Source organism: Danio rerio, chromosome 1, assembly GCF_052040795.2.
Source record: "Danio rerio strain M-AB ecotype USA chromosome 1, GRCz13ab, whole genome shotgun sequence".
Taxonomy (NCBI): domain Eukaryota; kingdom Metazoa; phylum Chordata; class Actinopteri; order Cypriniformes; family Danionidae; genus Danio; species Danio rerio.
In genome coordinates this window covers 26,965,633-26,979,905 of record NC_141021.1, presented here as the reverse complement: position 1 = coordinate 26,979,905, position 14,273 = coordinate 26,965,633, and the positions used below count along the sequence as shown (strand labels likewise).

Genomic DNA, 14,273 nt, shown 5'->3' with positions numbered 1-14,273 from the left:
GAGATGGGTTGCGGCTGGAAGGGCATCCGCTGCGTAAAAACTTGCTGGATAAGTTGGCGGTTCATTCCGCTGTGGCGACCCCGGATTAATAAAGGGACTAAGCCGACAAGAAAATGAATAAATGAATGAATGAAAAAACGTATTAATAACGAAAAAAAAAAAGTCACATATAATAAAAGGCATTTCCATAGTTTCATTTTTAAAACAATGCATATAATGTAAACAAAAACAGGGGTTGTAGAGAGAAGATACATATACTGCTCATGTACAGGGGTTTGCTAAATCCACAATATATGCATAAAGTTAGTAATGTATTATTGTTTATAATGGGAATGGATTCCATTTCGTTTAAAAGATATTTCTCTGAAGCCTAAGGAAATAAGTTATACCTTCCATTTCATGATTTTTTATAGGACATATGGGTGGGTATGAGCCAAGTAGATGTGATAAATTTTAGTGCTGCAGAAAACAATATTAGGGCACCATGGTGGCAAAAGTGGTTAGCATAGTTTCCTGACAGCAAGAAGGTCACTAGTTTGAGTCTAGGCTGGACCAGGAGGTCTTTCTGTGTGGTGTTTACATGTTCTAGTGTCTGCTTGAGTGCTCCGGTTTCCCCTAAAGTTAAAAAACAAGCAAGTTTATATGTATGTGCGTGTGTATGTGGGTGTATTCATGCATAAAGTTTATATTTATAAGTGCAAGTTTCATATATATTGTTTTGAACATCCAATAAAATAGGTGTATATGCAAGTAATTTATAGGTGTATATGCACATGTTTTATCTGTGTATTGATAAGCGAAGTTTGATTCAAATCCTACACAGCACCTAAAAGAAAACAGTGTTATTGTTTATTTGTTTGTTTGTTTGTTTGTTTGTTTTTTCCATCGAGTGTATTGATTTAATAAATGTAATTTTTTTCTAATAACTACATTGAAAAGATTTCATATGCACAGAAATTACCAGCTCAGTTTTTACCTTATTTGGAAGGGTTGTGAATATTAATGAGCTCTGCTCTGATGCTCATCTCAGTGCCTTCTCCCTTTTTTGGGTCCTATCATCCAAGAAACAGCAAGAGCAAAGTAATTTGACACAATGCATAAACTTGCATTGAACATTAACACTTAGCAGTTTACGTGTGTTTGTTGCCTCACCACAAGCATATGCAGCAAATTTCACAATCAACACATTAAAATAACAAAACGATTCTGTACATTTAAACAGACAGTATGCCTCTTTGCTATGGTGCTGAATCAATTTATAATCTGTTTATCCCACGTTTTGTTTTCTGATGCTCCGTGAACAGATGGCTGGCGGAGACCTGCTTCTTAAAGTCCATCATACACCATACATAGAGTAAATATTTTTTTACGTTTTGAAACATTGTTTTCTATGAGTGTATGCATAATTGTCTCTTCGTCACTTAGCAGCACATAAAAAATATATAATGACGTGGTAAGGCAGGTTTTAGTCTCCCTGCCTCTCACATTTCCAAAATAGGAGTCCCACACACACCCAGTCCACTTAATATAAGCTTAGATACAATTAAAAATAAAGGATATATATATATATATATATATATATATATATATATATATATATATATATATATATATATATATATATATATATATATATATAATTTTTGTAATATCATTAGGAAACATTGTTTCCATTCAAACACAGCCTAGGGGTATGTATATTAGGATTCCATTTTTATATTCTGTTATAAAATATGGTTATTTACTATTACATTTTACACATTTCTATAACAGTAGCCTGTCTAAAAGTAGGAAAACATGTCAGCACGTCTAACTTGAGGTAGTGAATTTCTTTTCATATTTATCCATCATTATTTCAGTCTGGAAGTCCAGATGGCCCTGGTCATCAGCCTTTAAATTTATTTAGTTAACAGACTGCTGCTAAAAACATACATCAACCTGAATTATGTTTCGTCAAACTTGATTGCTACCATAAATCAACAGGTCTTTGTGTTCTTTTTCACATGCCGTGTGTTATTCTGTGCGTCTTATCCCTATTCCAAATATTCACAAATCTACTAGGCCCTTTTAAAATACCTCAGCCGCAATATCAGTGTCGGGCTTTCTCTGCCTTTCTGACGTTATCCTAGAACGGCAGTCAGGCCTCCTGCAGGATATTTGAAATTGTGTGTGATGATTCACTAACTCAAGCCATCTGTGCTAATAAAGGCCGGCTATTTTTTTTCTCCCAGAATTCACTCCTTTCAGCAGTGTGGTCAATGGTTTGTTCTTGATTTTATCTTCCATTACATTAAACCTCACAAAGCTCCATGAAACCACTGTGCCAAATGTTCATCTGATGAAGATTGATACTGTTAGTAATTGATTCAACTATCTGTTACATTAATGCAGTTTGGTTTTAGTATGCTCATAAAGCTGATAGATGATGTTCGTGGCTGCAGGTGAAGTTTCCAGCTTATGAGCTGCTGTGAGTTTGTCTTTTTGACTGCAATTCTTCTGAAACTTTAAGGTTTTGTTTGCAAACTTTAGGATAAAATAGATATTTTTGGCAGCACAAAGCAAAAAAAAGTAAAGGTGATTTAACATAAGAAAAAAAACTCCAAAAATGCAGTACAGATATGTAAGATATGTTTTTTTCAAGCAGTGTGACCAAAACAAACCTTTATATGCGTTATCTTGCACGGATTAATTATTCACTTTAAAAATAACAATGTGAACTAGCAAAATTACCAATAAAAATGTTTATTTCATGTGGACTTTAAGGTGTGAGGTGTAACAGTGCAGGCTCAGGACATCAACATGACATCATGTTGACATTGTACCCCAACATTATGGGAATGTTGGATTTTGTTTGGAAATGAAAATCAGGTTGACGCCACAACCCAATGTAGGTTGACATCAATGTCCAATGTCCAACCTAAGATCAACTAAATATCAACGTCTCATCAAGTTACACCTCGGCGTTGTGTTTACATTACCACTATGACATCTATCAGACGTTGGATTTTGGTCACTCTCCAACACAACCTAAAATCAACCAAATATCAATGTAATTTCACTTCATTATAGGACGTCAAAATAACATTGTCGTTAGACACTGGCTAAAAAGTGAATTTTGACCTAAATCTAACCTAATATTAACATCTTATGATGTTGTGTGTCCGCTGGGAAGTAGTAATGTAGGGAGGACATACAACTGTCAATCGTATACTCTACAGTTATACAACAGGATGTACATTTTCAATGTAATATCCATTCTATTATTTATTTATGTAGAATGTTTTTGTTATCTTTTTGAGTCTTTGTAATATAGTGTTTATAAAATGAAAAAAAAAGTGTCTGGAATGTGCAGCTATGTATGTGTTTCTGTGCTTCACACTTACACCACTCACTCACTGTGCTCCTCCATCCCTCCCTTAGTGTTACATCCAGCCAACTCATTTTAATTTTTCCTGGCAATGCTCTTAATTAATTACTTTAGCTTGTTTTTTAATTCAGAAATTAGATAAGACACTCAGAAATAACGCATTTACAGACTGGACACTAAACAGACCTCACTCAGCTGTGAAACACATCTCAGCTTTGAATCTTCTGAAAAGAAGAAAATGGAAAAAAGCACACATTAGATTGAAAATGACAATTACAAAATACAGGGAAAATAATTATAATTGTTGTAATATCAATCAGAATTTCTTTTTTTTTAGTCAGTTACTAGTTCAGCGGTATTTCCAATCTCTCTTGATGTTTTGAGGTCATAATCAAAAAGTGGGGTTGTACTATAGATAAACAATTATTTTTTTTACAGAATTAACAGTCTGTGAGTATCATCTGTGTTTTCCACAGAGGTGAATTCTGCTGTGAGCTACAGCTTGTTACCTGGTCCTGGATATGAGCTTTTCAGAATAAACTCCCACACTGGACACATCAGCACCTCCGTTCGGCTAGACAGGGAGATCCAATCCACATTTACTCTTAGAGGTGAGATCTTCCATTGCCTGTATCACTTCAACTCCCTCATCACACCAAGGTCATCCACAGAGCATTAAATACTTCCATTAGATTGCATGATTTGTAGGATGCAGTGTATAGTTGCAATGAAATGATTTGCTGTATTGTTGAAAATGTGTTGTGTTTTTTTAATTGTTTTGCCTAAATTGATTAATGATTGTGCACAAACTATTAAATTATAATCATTTTGAGTAAAACAACAATTTTAAATTGTATACTGTATAGCTCATATTGAATTGCCCATTTAAACTTACTTCAGAAAAGGCTGGATTTTATTTTTGGCAAAGATGCATTAGCCGATGCAGTTTTCCACTGTATTATCGTTCCACTGTATTATCGTTGTTTGTAGAATTATCATGGCATAGAATACTGTGTTTTCATGGTAAATGGGTTCAGATATTTCAATGTCAGGGTTTGCTCATGGAGTGTAATGTACGGTGGCCGAGAGAGCTTAACGTGCTGCAATTTAAGAAAAAAACATTCAATTACAAAAAAATGCCAGCAAATTAGGAAAAGATCTTCATCTAATTGACAGCACACATGCTGCAAATCCTCACAACGTATACAGATAAAAAACACGTTCTGCATTTTCTCACAATGAAAAAAAATTAATAAAGTGCATTGCATTTTCTTTCAACACTTGCTAAAATATGTTGAAATGTTTGAAGGGGACTAAAAAATGGATAACGCTGTGCTGTGACTATTGCTCAGTGAAGTTGTAGGTAATCTTTGATACAGTAGGTGAGTTTTTCTGTTTGTTTATTTTAACATCCTCATTCCCTTGACTTTTGTATTTTATTAGCCTAAATAACCATAACCTATATAGCCGGTTACATTTTAGGACCCTAGTCCTAAGACGTGTTTGGTGAGCTTTGTTGCTATTTTCAGACCAGCGCAACTCTAATTTCCACATTTTGCGTTACATTATTTAAATAGCAAATCCATTTGTTCCACTTTATGGACTCATGGGCATGCTGGTCTAAAATAGAGGTGTGTTAAGGTGCACGTTGCTAGTTTGAAGAACTGAAATAGACCAAATCATTGACCATCCAAAATCAGGTCTAAAGTCCAGCGCAGAGCACGTTAGTTATACACCTATGTGGGTTCAAATGCTTACATGTTGCTTAATGCACATAGGATGTACAGCAATACACAAATACCTTTACATATGTAACATATTTTGTTCATAAATATAAAAACCACTACCTCCATGCCTCATCTTGGGTGGATTTTTTGGTTTATTCATGATAATTTGCATTTGTATAATGATATTATTATTAGCAGTATTATGTATTATATGAATATTTATATTTGTTTTAATTCAAACAGGTTTAGATTTGTCCACCTGTCGTGTTTTGGAGACGTATGCATCACCATATGGGGCAAAAGAATAGGACGTGTATTTGGATATAACTCAGTTTTTTGACCACACTTCGTTATTATTGTTTATTTACTTGTTTGCTGGAAATTAGAACTGAATTTAAGAATAGTTTTGAAACAAACCTTTGCGCTTAACAAATAAAATTAATTATGCAGGCTAATGGATGTCTTCTGTTGAGTGTGTACAACACCATTTCCTTATCTACGAAAGTAAAGGAGTAAAGAGTAAAAGTAAAGAGAAAGTAAAGAGGCTGAATGGAAAAGGCTCTTTCTTTATACTCACGCTGCAGATGGTCTGTTTAACTGTTTTCTCACAAGTGTAGCATTCAGTTTTTCCACTTACAAATTCCACCATGTAAATAGCAAATGTGCCATGGCATAACGCAACTGACTCTTAAAGGAAATGTGAGATGACACTCTGATTGGTTTATTCTCAAAACACAACCATCACTCATTAAGAGAATAAGCACAATCCTGTTTACCCATGCACCGGACACGCCCTTTATGCTTTTGCGCCACATGCTTTAGACTTTGCACCTAGATCTTTAAAATAGAGCTTGTAAGGTCCCCTTGAAACTTTTCCGTTGTGTTCTGTGCTATTTGAATTTCTTGTGAGAAAATGCAGCATGTTTGATTAATGTTGGCGTTGTGTGAAAATGCAGCATATTTTTTTAAAAATGTGTTTGTGTTGTATTTGCAGCATGTGTGCTGTCAAACGGATAAAAATCTGTTTTTTTAATTTGCTGGCGTTTTTTGTAATTGCATGTGGTTTTTTAAATTGCAGCATATCTCTCGGCCACCGTAGGTAATGGGCAATTAGAGTTAATCATCAAATACAATAACAGAAATCTGCAGATGAGCTTAAAGTGGCAAGGCGGTGTTGGAATGATCATTGTGAAGCAGTGCCTTGTTTGGATAACTAACATAATGTTTATTTTATTAATATCATGATTAATTAGAATTTTTATATTCAGTTTTCATTTTAAATTCAGTTACAGGTTGTTGTTTTTTTAGTCATTTTTGTCTAACTAAGTTATGCCTATGTATTGTCTATATAGTTTTCAAACATTTTTTTTAGTTATTTTATGTAGTTTTGTTTAGTTTTATATATTTTGTCTCAGTTCATATTTATTCAAGTAACAAAATTTTGGGGTTATTTTGTTACTGTTAACTATAGCAACCCTATTAATCCTGAATGTTTTTGTTTCTGGACATGTTGTGCTTTATCTGTAATTGCATGTCACTACAAAACTTAAAACACTGCAATTATAATGTAATATATCACATCTTTCTTACCTTTCTTACATGTTTTTGTTTCTTTCACAGTCCAGGCAGAGGACAGTGGGACTCCGTCTCTATCCAGCACTACTACAGTTTTGTGCTCTGTCCTGGATGAAAATGACAATGCTCCACAATTCTCCCAGCCTGATTTACATATAGTTATTCCAGAAAATTTAGCTCCTGGAGTAATTCACATTGTCCAGGCCTCTGATATTGATAATGGGCTAAATGGAACTATTCAGTACTCCATAGAAGGTATGTAAACCCATCCAACCTCACCGTCATAGACATTTTAATTTGTTTTACATATAAATTCATAACCTTTTTATGCTATTTGTTTCACTTATACAAGACATTTGTAATGAACTCTGACCTACTTTTAAAACACTTTACAATGTATGGCAACTAACATATTTATGGCATATATATCAGATAATGTTCATTTTCATTTTAAAGCTATAGTTCTGTTGCATAGCAAAAATATTGGTAAGGTAAAAAGTATAAGTAAGCCTTCTGCTAAAGTGAGACTAAAACTCGAAGCGAAATCAAGAAAAATACTACTTAAATAGAACTTAATATTATTTGTTTATTAACCACATAGCATTTAAAATAATCAATCGGTAAATGAGACACAATCGCCTCACTGCTAGAAGGTTACTGATTCCAGCTCCGGCTGGTTCAGTTGGTGTTTCTGTGTGGAGTTTGCATGTTCTCCTTGTGTTCACGTGGGTTTCCTTCCGGTGCTCCGGTTTATGTTCCAAAGACATGTAGGCATGTGTGAATGCGAGTAAATAAGGGGACGAAGCTGAAAAGAAAATGAATGAATGAATGAATGAATGAATGAATGTAAAAGCATTGTTCATTGATTGTTCATGTTGGTAAAAAAAATAATAACTACATGTCCAGTATTGGAAATGTTAGCTAAATGTTGAATAAGTTAAATAGAGAATAGGTTAGCACTGTCATCTCACAGCAAGAAGGTCACTGGTTTGAGTCCAGGCTGGCAATGGGGTACTGTATAGGTTATTTGCTGTGCGGTTCTGGAGATTCAAATTCAGATGGAGGGCAGGAAGTAAAAATCTGAATGGGAGGGATATTGGAAAGTTCATAATTTTGAGATTTATACCATATTTCAGAGGAGATATAAATATAAAATAACCACATATGTTGGGCATGATCTTTATATGATGAAAATAGCTGAGTTTTTTTTTTTTTTTTGAATTTTTTTTTTGTTCTGTCAATTACCATCAACAAACATTCACTGCTGCTGCTCATCACCAGTAAAGACTTGGATTATTGCTAAACAAAATGGAGATTTGATTGCAGCAATTACATGGCAGGGTACGTAATTTATATTCTTCTGAATTTTGTAGAAGTGTGGTGGTGTTTGTATCTGATTTTTATATAACACTTTAACATGTTTATACACATATCTAGGCCCATCTTTATAAGTGCTGTCAAACTAACTATCGCGTTCAAAAAAGTTTGTACACATAGATGTATTCAAAAAATGTCTATTACATGCCGCCTTTTATTTTTCATAAACATAAAAGCTGTTTGGAAAAACATTTCTTATACTGGCCAATTTAAGCAATTATAAACAACATAAAACATAAACATTCTGATGTTATGATAGAAAATGCTATGTAGAAGAATCACTTCCTACCCTTTATCTGTATTTTGCACGTCATCAATGATGTCATGTAAAAACAACCTATTTAGTGGTTCAGTCAACCCCTAATAAATCAGGCACTAAGCCGGAGGATAGCAAGTGATGGAACTACTATAAAATGATTGTTGAACAGTAGTAAATATAAAAGAACTGTGTACTTGAGGAAAAAGCTCCAATTTGAGAATAAGAGTTCTTAACTCTCTTTTTCATCTTATATTACAAGATTTAGAGTGTTTCAGCATTGATGCAGTGACTGGGATGATCCACACCACGAGACCCCTGGACAGAGAGGAGCGTTCCAACTACTCCCTTCTCATCACTGCAGCAGACCATGGCCATCCGCCTCTGAGCTCATCTGCACTGCTGCACATCACCCTCACAGATGAAAACGATAACAGCCCCTTATTCGCCCGCAAAAGCTATCGAGCCAGCATTAGCGAGGGGCTCCCTGTGGGTACAGAGATCCTACATCTGATTGCGTGGGATCCTGACGAGGGGGCCAATGGTGTGGTTACATTCTCCCTGGAGGAGGAGAATTCTGGAAACTTTCATGTTGATGGCTCTACTGGAGTGATAAAACTCACAAAGCCATTGGACCGTGAAACTCGTTCCCAGCATGTTTTCAGGGCTGTAGCTACTGACGGTTGCAGCGAAGGTCCACGCAGCTCCATCGCTACAGTAACAATTCAAGTGGAAGATATTAATGATAATACACCAGCATGTGTTAAGGAACCCATGCGAGTGTCAGTGTCTTCAGTGAACACACGTCCCAATCGACCTATTGCAAAGGTAACGGCCCAAGATCCAGACCTAGGGGATAATGGGACTGTGGTGTTTAGACTTCCAGAAGAAGATGAGCTGTTTCAGGTCGATGGATCTGGAGCTGTGAGGCTAAAAGCACCCCTGAGTAATGAAGTATCTGGGACAAAGCTGCTCCGCATACGGGCTGAGGATCTAGGTAGACCTTCCCTCACCTCCAGCTGCCTTCTGCTCATTCAGCTTAATGATGAAGAGCCACTGTTGCAGTTTACTGAAGAACTTTATGAAGTCGCAGTTCCAGAAAACAGCAAGACAGGTACACTTTGAGTAGCTTTTTAGTCCAGAGAATTGTTTCGTAGCTTTGAGATGTTTTTCTTGAAATTACACCAATGATGTAGTTAGTTGTACTTATGCATATATTTTTGAGGTCGTTATTTGTGATTAATGATGCATCTGTGCGTGTGTGTGAATAAATCATCATTTGTAGGATCTTGGGTGGCCAATGTTGTAGCTCATGACCAGACATCAGATGAAGGAATGATCAAGTACAATATTTTCAGTGGCAATGAAAATGAAGCCTTCATTATTAACCCAGTTACAGGTGAGCGTATAATGTAAAACTGTAAATAATTACTTTCAAATTATTTTAACTTTATGTATGTATATATATATATATATATATATATATATATATATATATATATATATATATATATATATATACTTTTTCTTTTTATGTTTCATGTTGCAGTTGCTTTAAAAATGTTACTATTATGACTGTGCATAAAATATTGTCTCATAGGCTCTTGACTAAGGGTGGAGCCGAACCCGAATACGGTATTCGGAAAGGCACGAATAGCGTGTTTTTACGAATACTTGATTTGAACAAATACTTGAAAAATTATTTGTATTCAGGAGCAAGAAAAACACTATCAAAAAGCACCGTTTCCTCATGAGACCACAGTGCATGCCCACGTGAGTGAGAGAGAGAGAGAGAGAGAGAGAGAAAGAGAGAGAGAGAGAGAGAGAGAGAAAGAAAGAGAGAGAGACGCTCAGTAGTCGGAGGGCGGGGCGGAGATAAAATGTGTCAGGCACAAGCTTCTCCACAGCAACAGACAGAAGGCTCGGCTGAGCAAAAAAAATACTTCACTGCATCACTATTTTTGTTAAATAGATTTTTGTACCTTAATTGGGTTCCAAATGCAGTTTATAAACTTGTAGCGGAGTTGAAGCGGAGTTTTGAGTTTGAAGGGATATTCTATTACATTATTGACGTCTGCAAACGGGTGCTCTGTTTACGCAACGTTAGTTCTGTTAGCGCGGTAATTTAGACAATAGACTGTTGACAGAGTAACGTTAACGTTCGTTTATAAAGGTTAAAACAATGCTTTTGCAGTTGTGTCGAATAGTATGCACTTATGGGAGTTATATGGTACGTTATATGTAAGTTATATGTCTTTTGCAGACAGCAAGATATATGCTATAGGCTAGTTAACCTTAGCATAGCTTCCCGTCACTTTTTATTAACTTGAAACTCCTCAAATACGTTTGGGCACCCAGAAAAAGAGTGAAAAAGACTACTGCTGAGCCATTTCTTGGTCCTTCACCAGTCAAAAGAAAAAAAAACCTTCAGGTTCTGTGTGGAAGCATTTTACAGTCAGTGGTGCTGCAGATAAAACAAAGTGATACTGTATAATGTGTGCAAAAGTGAAATCAGCAGAGGCAGAGATATTAAACATCTGTCAACATCTTCTATCCATAATCATTCATTCATTTCTTTTCGGCTAAATCCCTTTATCAATCTGGGGTTGCCACAGTGGAATGAACCACCAACTTATCCAGCATATGTTTTACGCAGTGGCTGGCCTTTTAGCTGCTACCCAGCACTGGGAAACATCCATACACTCTCTTTCACACACATACAATAGGGACAATTTAGCTTACCCAATTCACCTGTATTGCATGTGTTTGGACTGTGGGGGAAACTGGAGCACCCGGAGGAAACCCACGCCAACATGGGGAGAACCCAGTCGGGGCTCGAACCAGCAACCTTCTTGCTGTCAGGTGACAGTGCTACTCACTGTGCTACCGCGCAACCTTCTATGTAATGTATTATCACATGCACTAAAAGCATCCTCTCCTGATACTGTCTGTGAACCCCCCACAAGCATCAATCCCCTCAATCAGCACAGCTATGGTCTACTAAATCCTCCACAAGCACCAAACCATCAACACAGCCACATTCTGCCCCAGCAAGTCAGTTTCAAACATAAAAAAAACAAACAAACAAACTTTGTGTCTGTTTTGTGGCAGGCAGATGACAATGGCTGTATCTTTAAGTATTATATAGAATACTTTTGTTTTGCCAGATCTCCCAGGCAGGGTTTTATTTAGATTTATTTAGTTAATATTAGTTTTTGGAATTCTGTGCATTGGAAAGAAGTTCTTTCAGAAGAAGAACAGTTTTTTGAAGTATTATTTGTTTTTCTTCTGTCTATTCAGTGTCCTTCAACAAGAACGGTGGTGGTGGGGTTCATAATATTCACAATGGGATTTTATTAGTTGTTGGTTTAACCATGGATGAGATAATGGCTTCTATGTTATTTTCTTTTCAATGACATTTCTTGTCACATGTTCAAAAACAACAGCCAATATTGCATGTCTATAATTTATATAATGGGTATAATTAAACAATACTTTCACTATAACGTAAATTAGAAGTGTAATAGAAAAAATATATATTTTGAATTTTACTCGAATACAAATACAAATACTTTTCCCCCCTCAACAAATACAAATACCGGCTGCTCCGCACATCCCTACTCTTGACAAAACATAATAGCAACAAAATAAGAACAAAAACAATATGATAAATTATTAATTATATTAATTTGTATTTGGAGAATTTTGTTAAACAATAGTTTGTAGTTCCTAACATAAGTGTTTCATGTGTCTTTAAATTACAGTTTGGGAAGGCGTGTTAATGTTTAGTGTTACTTTTTGATTGGTTTTAAAGGATCCGTTCACCAAAAAATTATTAATTACTCACACTCATGTTGTTCCAGTCTCATAAGACTTTTGTTTGTATATTTTAGATATTTTAGATTAAACCTAAGAGCTGATTTATACTTCACAGGCAGCAATGGTCCAGCAAATTCTAGTAAGAGCATACTCTCACTTGGCACGGTTGCCGAGTTGCGGTTGTCCCCACTCCCCTCTCCCCCGAATGCATGCATTCACACTGCATCTACAGTATATGGGAGTTACCGACTTACATCACACATGACGTCACTTGGGTTCATACCAGTTGAAAAAAAAGACTGGTTGCAATAGCAAACATGTTGTGTTGTGCGGTAGGATGCCAAAACACTGCTTTTAATGCAAACCACAGACGTTTTTGGCTAACAGCCATCATAAGAGCTGAATAGAGTGAGGACTTAATTAAAAATGTTCGACTCTGCAGTTCTCAGTTTAAATCAGGTAAGTTCACACTATGCTGAATCATACACATTACTCATTTTTGATTGCAGCAATGATTTCAGCAAAAACAATCAAATATGGTTACTTAAACTGCGGAAACTGAATGCTAAGAATAAAATGTAAAAATATAAGTTCACATACCCTGCCGTACAGGTGCAGATAACTGTCAGAATGTAGTCGTTTTTGCTTGTTGATGATTACCCAGGCCTTGTACAGTTCCGTCTTCCTGCCTTGTCTTTTGCTAGGCAGAACGTCAGTTTTTAGCACTACAACGTTTTGAATCTGGTAATCATGTAATCTTTAACATCTCTCTTGTAAAATCACTTGGAGATACAATGAGATAGTTGAATATTTCGGGCTGGATGCTTGGCCATTTCATCCTATCTAATATCCTTTGGGAGGGTGCTGTCACAAATGGATGTATCAGACAAACACTGCTTACTTTAGCATTAATTTTGCCAAATAACTGTGGTTATCACTGGGTGACAAGCTGTTATAATACGCTGAAAGCATTATGCAAATAATGTTTTAGTCATTTCAGATGCAGTGAGGTCAAATATTTTGCCGAACACATCCCCAACATTTGATGCTCCTAAATTATTATAAAAGTCAACGTGCTGCACATATTAGGAGGTTTGCTGAAGGTGCAGCTGACCTTCAAGCAAGAATGATTAATAAATTCATATGAAACAGTCCCTTAAAAGTGACATTGTGTCTTCATTTTCTGGCTCTTGTGCACTCACACTACAAGTGTACCGCGCCAAAGCACAACCGAACCATGCTTTGGCACACTTCTTCCAACTTGGGCAGGGCCGATCAACTGAACCACGCCTGGGCCTGATGCAGAGCACTCAAACTTGTCAAACAAACCAATAGTCAGCTCGTCAGCTCCACTAGTGCCAAGCAAGCTTTAGCGACAGTGGCGAAGAACAAACGTCACCAATGATGGAAATGAAGTGAAAAAACCTTGAGAGAAACTAGGCTAAGCTGGGCACGACCATTTCTCCTCTTGCCAAATGTCTTGTGCACAGCTGCAATCTAGGCACTAGAGGCTTGAGAATGATAGACGTCCATCGTGGAGAAGCTGCAGGTCTAAATAGATCATTGGCGGGTGACATCAGTGGTTCATCTGTAATCATACGAAGCCCCTCTAAAAACAACTTAGTTTACCAATGTCTACAGCATCTGATCTTTTTGTGCGTTTGCTACAGGCGATATGACATTTGCATGACATTTGACATTGATATTGACATTAGACTTGTTTTACTGTCCATAGTAAAAATGCACACCATGACATGATGCGGGAAAGAAGATATAGGTGATCAAAATTGTATTTACAGGGTTTTTTGCCACAAATGAGTGTTCTTGGAGCTTTGTGTGATTACAGGTGAACCACTCCATTCTGTGAAGACACATGGATTGTTTGGATGACATTTTTGGTTCTTTTTCTGGACTTTGAACATCTTGGGACAATTTATAAAGCATCAGAGGGCTCTTGGATTTAAAATATCATAATTTGTGGTCCAAAAAAATGAACAAAGGTATAAGGGGTTTGTAACAACATGAGAGTAAGTAATTAATAACAGAATTAAATTTCTGTGTGAGCTAATACTTTAAAAGTTTTTTGTTATGTTTGCAATTTGGATTTTACTATTATGATGAGTCAGTGGTTGGGTTGAGGATTAATCTTTAA

General features: G+C 36.1%; 1 protein-coding gene across 1 annotated transcript in view; it reads left to right on the top strand.

The window, feature by feature from the left end:
- The window catches only part of dchs2 (dachsous cadherin-related 2), a 48,848-nt gene that overhangs the window by 26,331 nt on the left and 8,244 nt on the right, over nucleotides 1-14,273 (top strand). Inside the window, exons 11-14 of the mRNA XM_087237185.1 lie at nucleotides 3,844-3,978; nucleotides 6,715-6,924; nucleotides 8,565-9,416; nucleotides 9,588-9,701. Coding sequence (XP_087093311.1) covers nucleotides 3,844-3,978; nucleotides 6,715-6,924; nucleotides 8,565-9,416; nucleotides 9,588-9,701 — 1,311 coding nt within the window. The remainder of the gene's footprint in view (nucleotides 1-3,843; nucleotides 3,979-6,714; nucleotides 6,925-8,564; nucleotides 9,417-9,587; nucleotides 9,702-14,273) is intronic.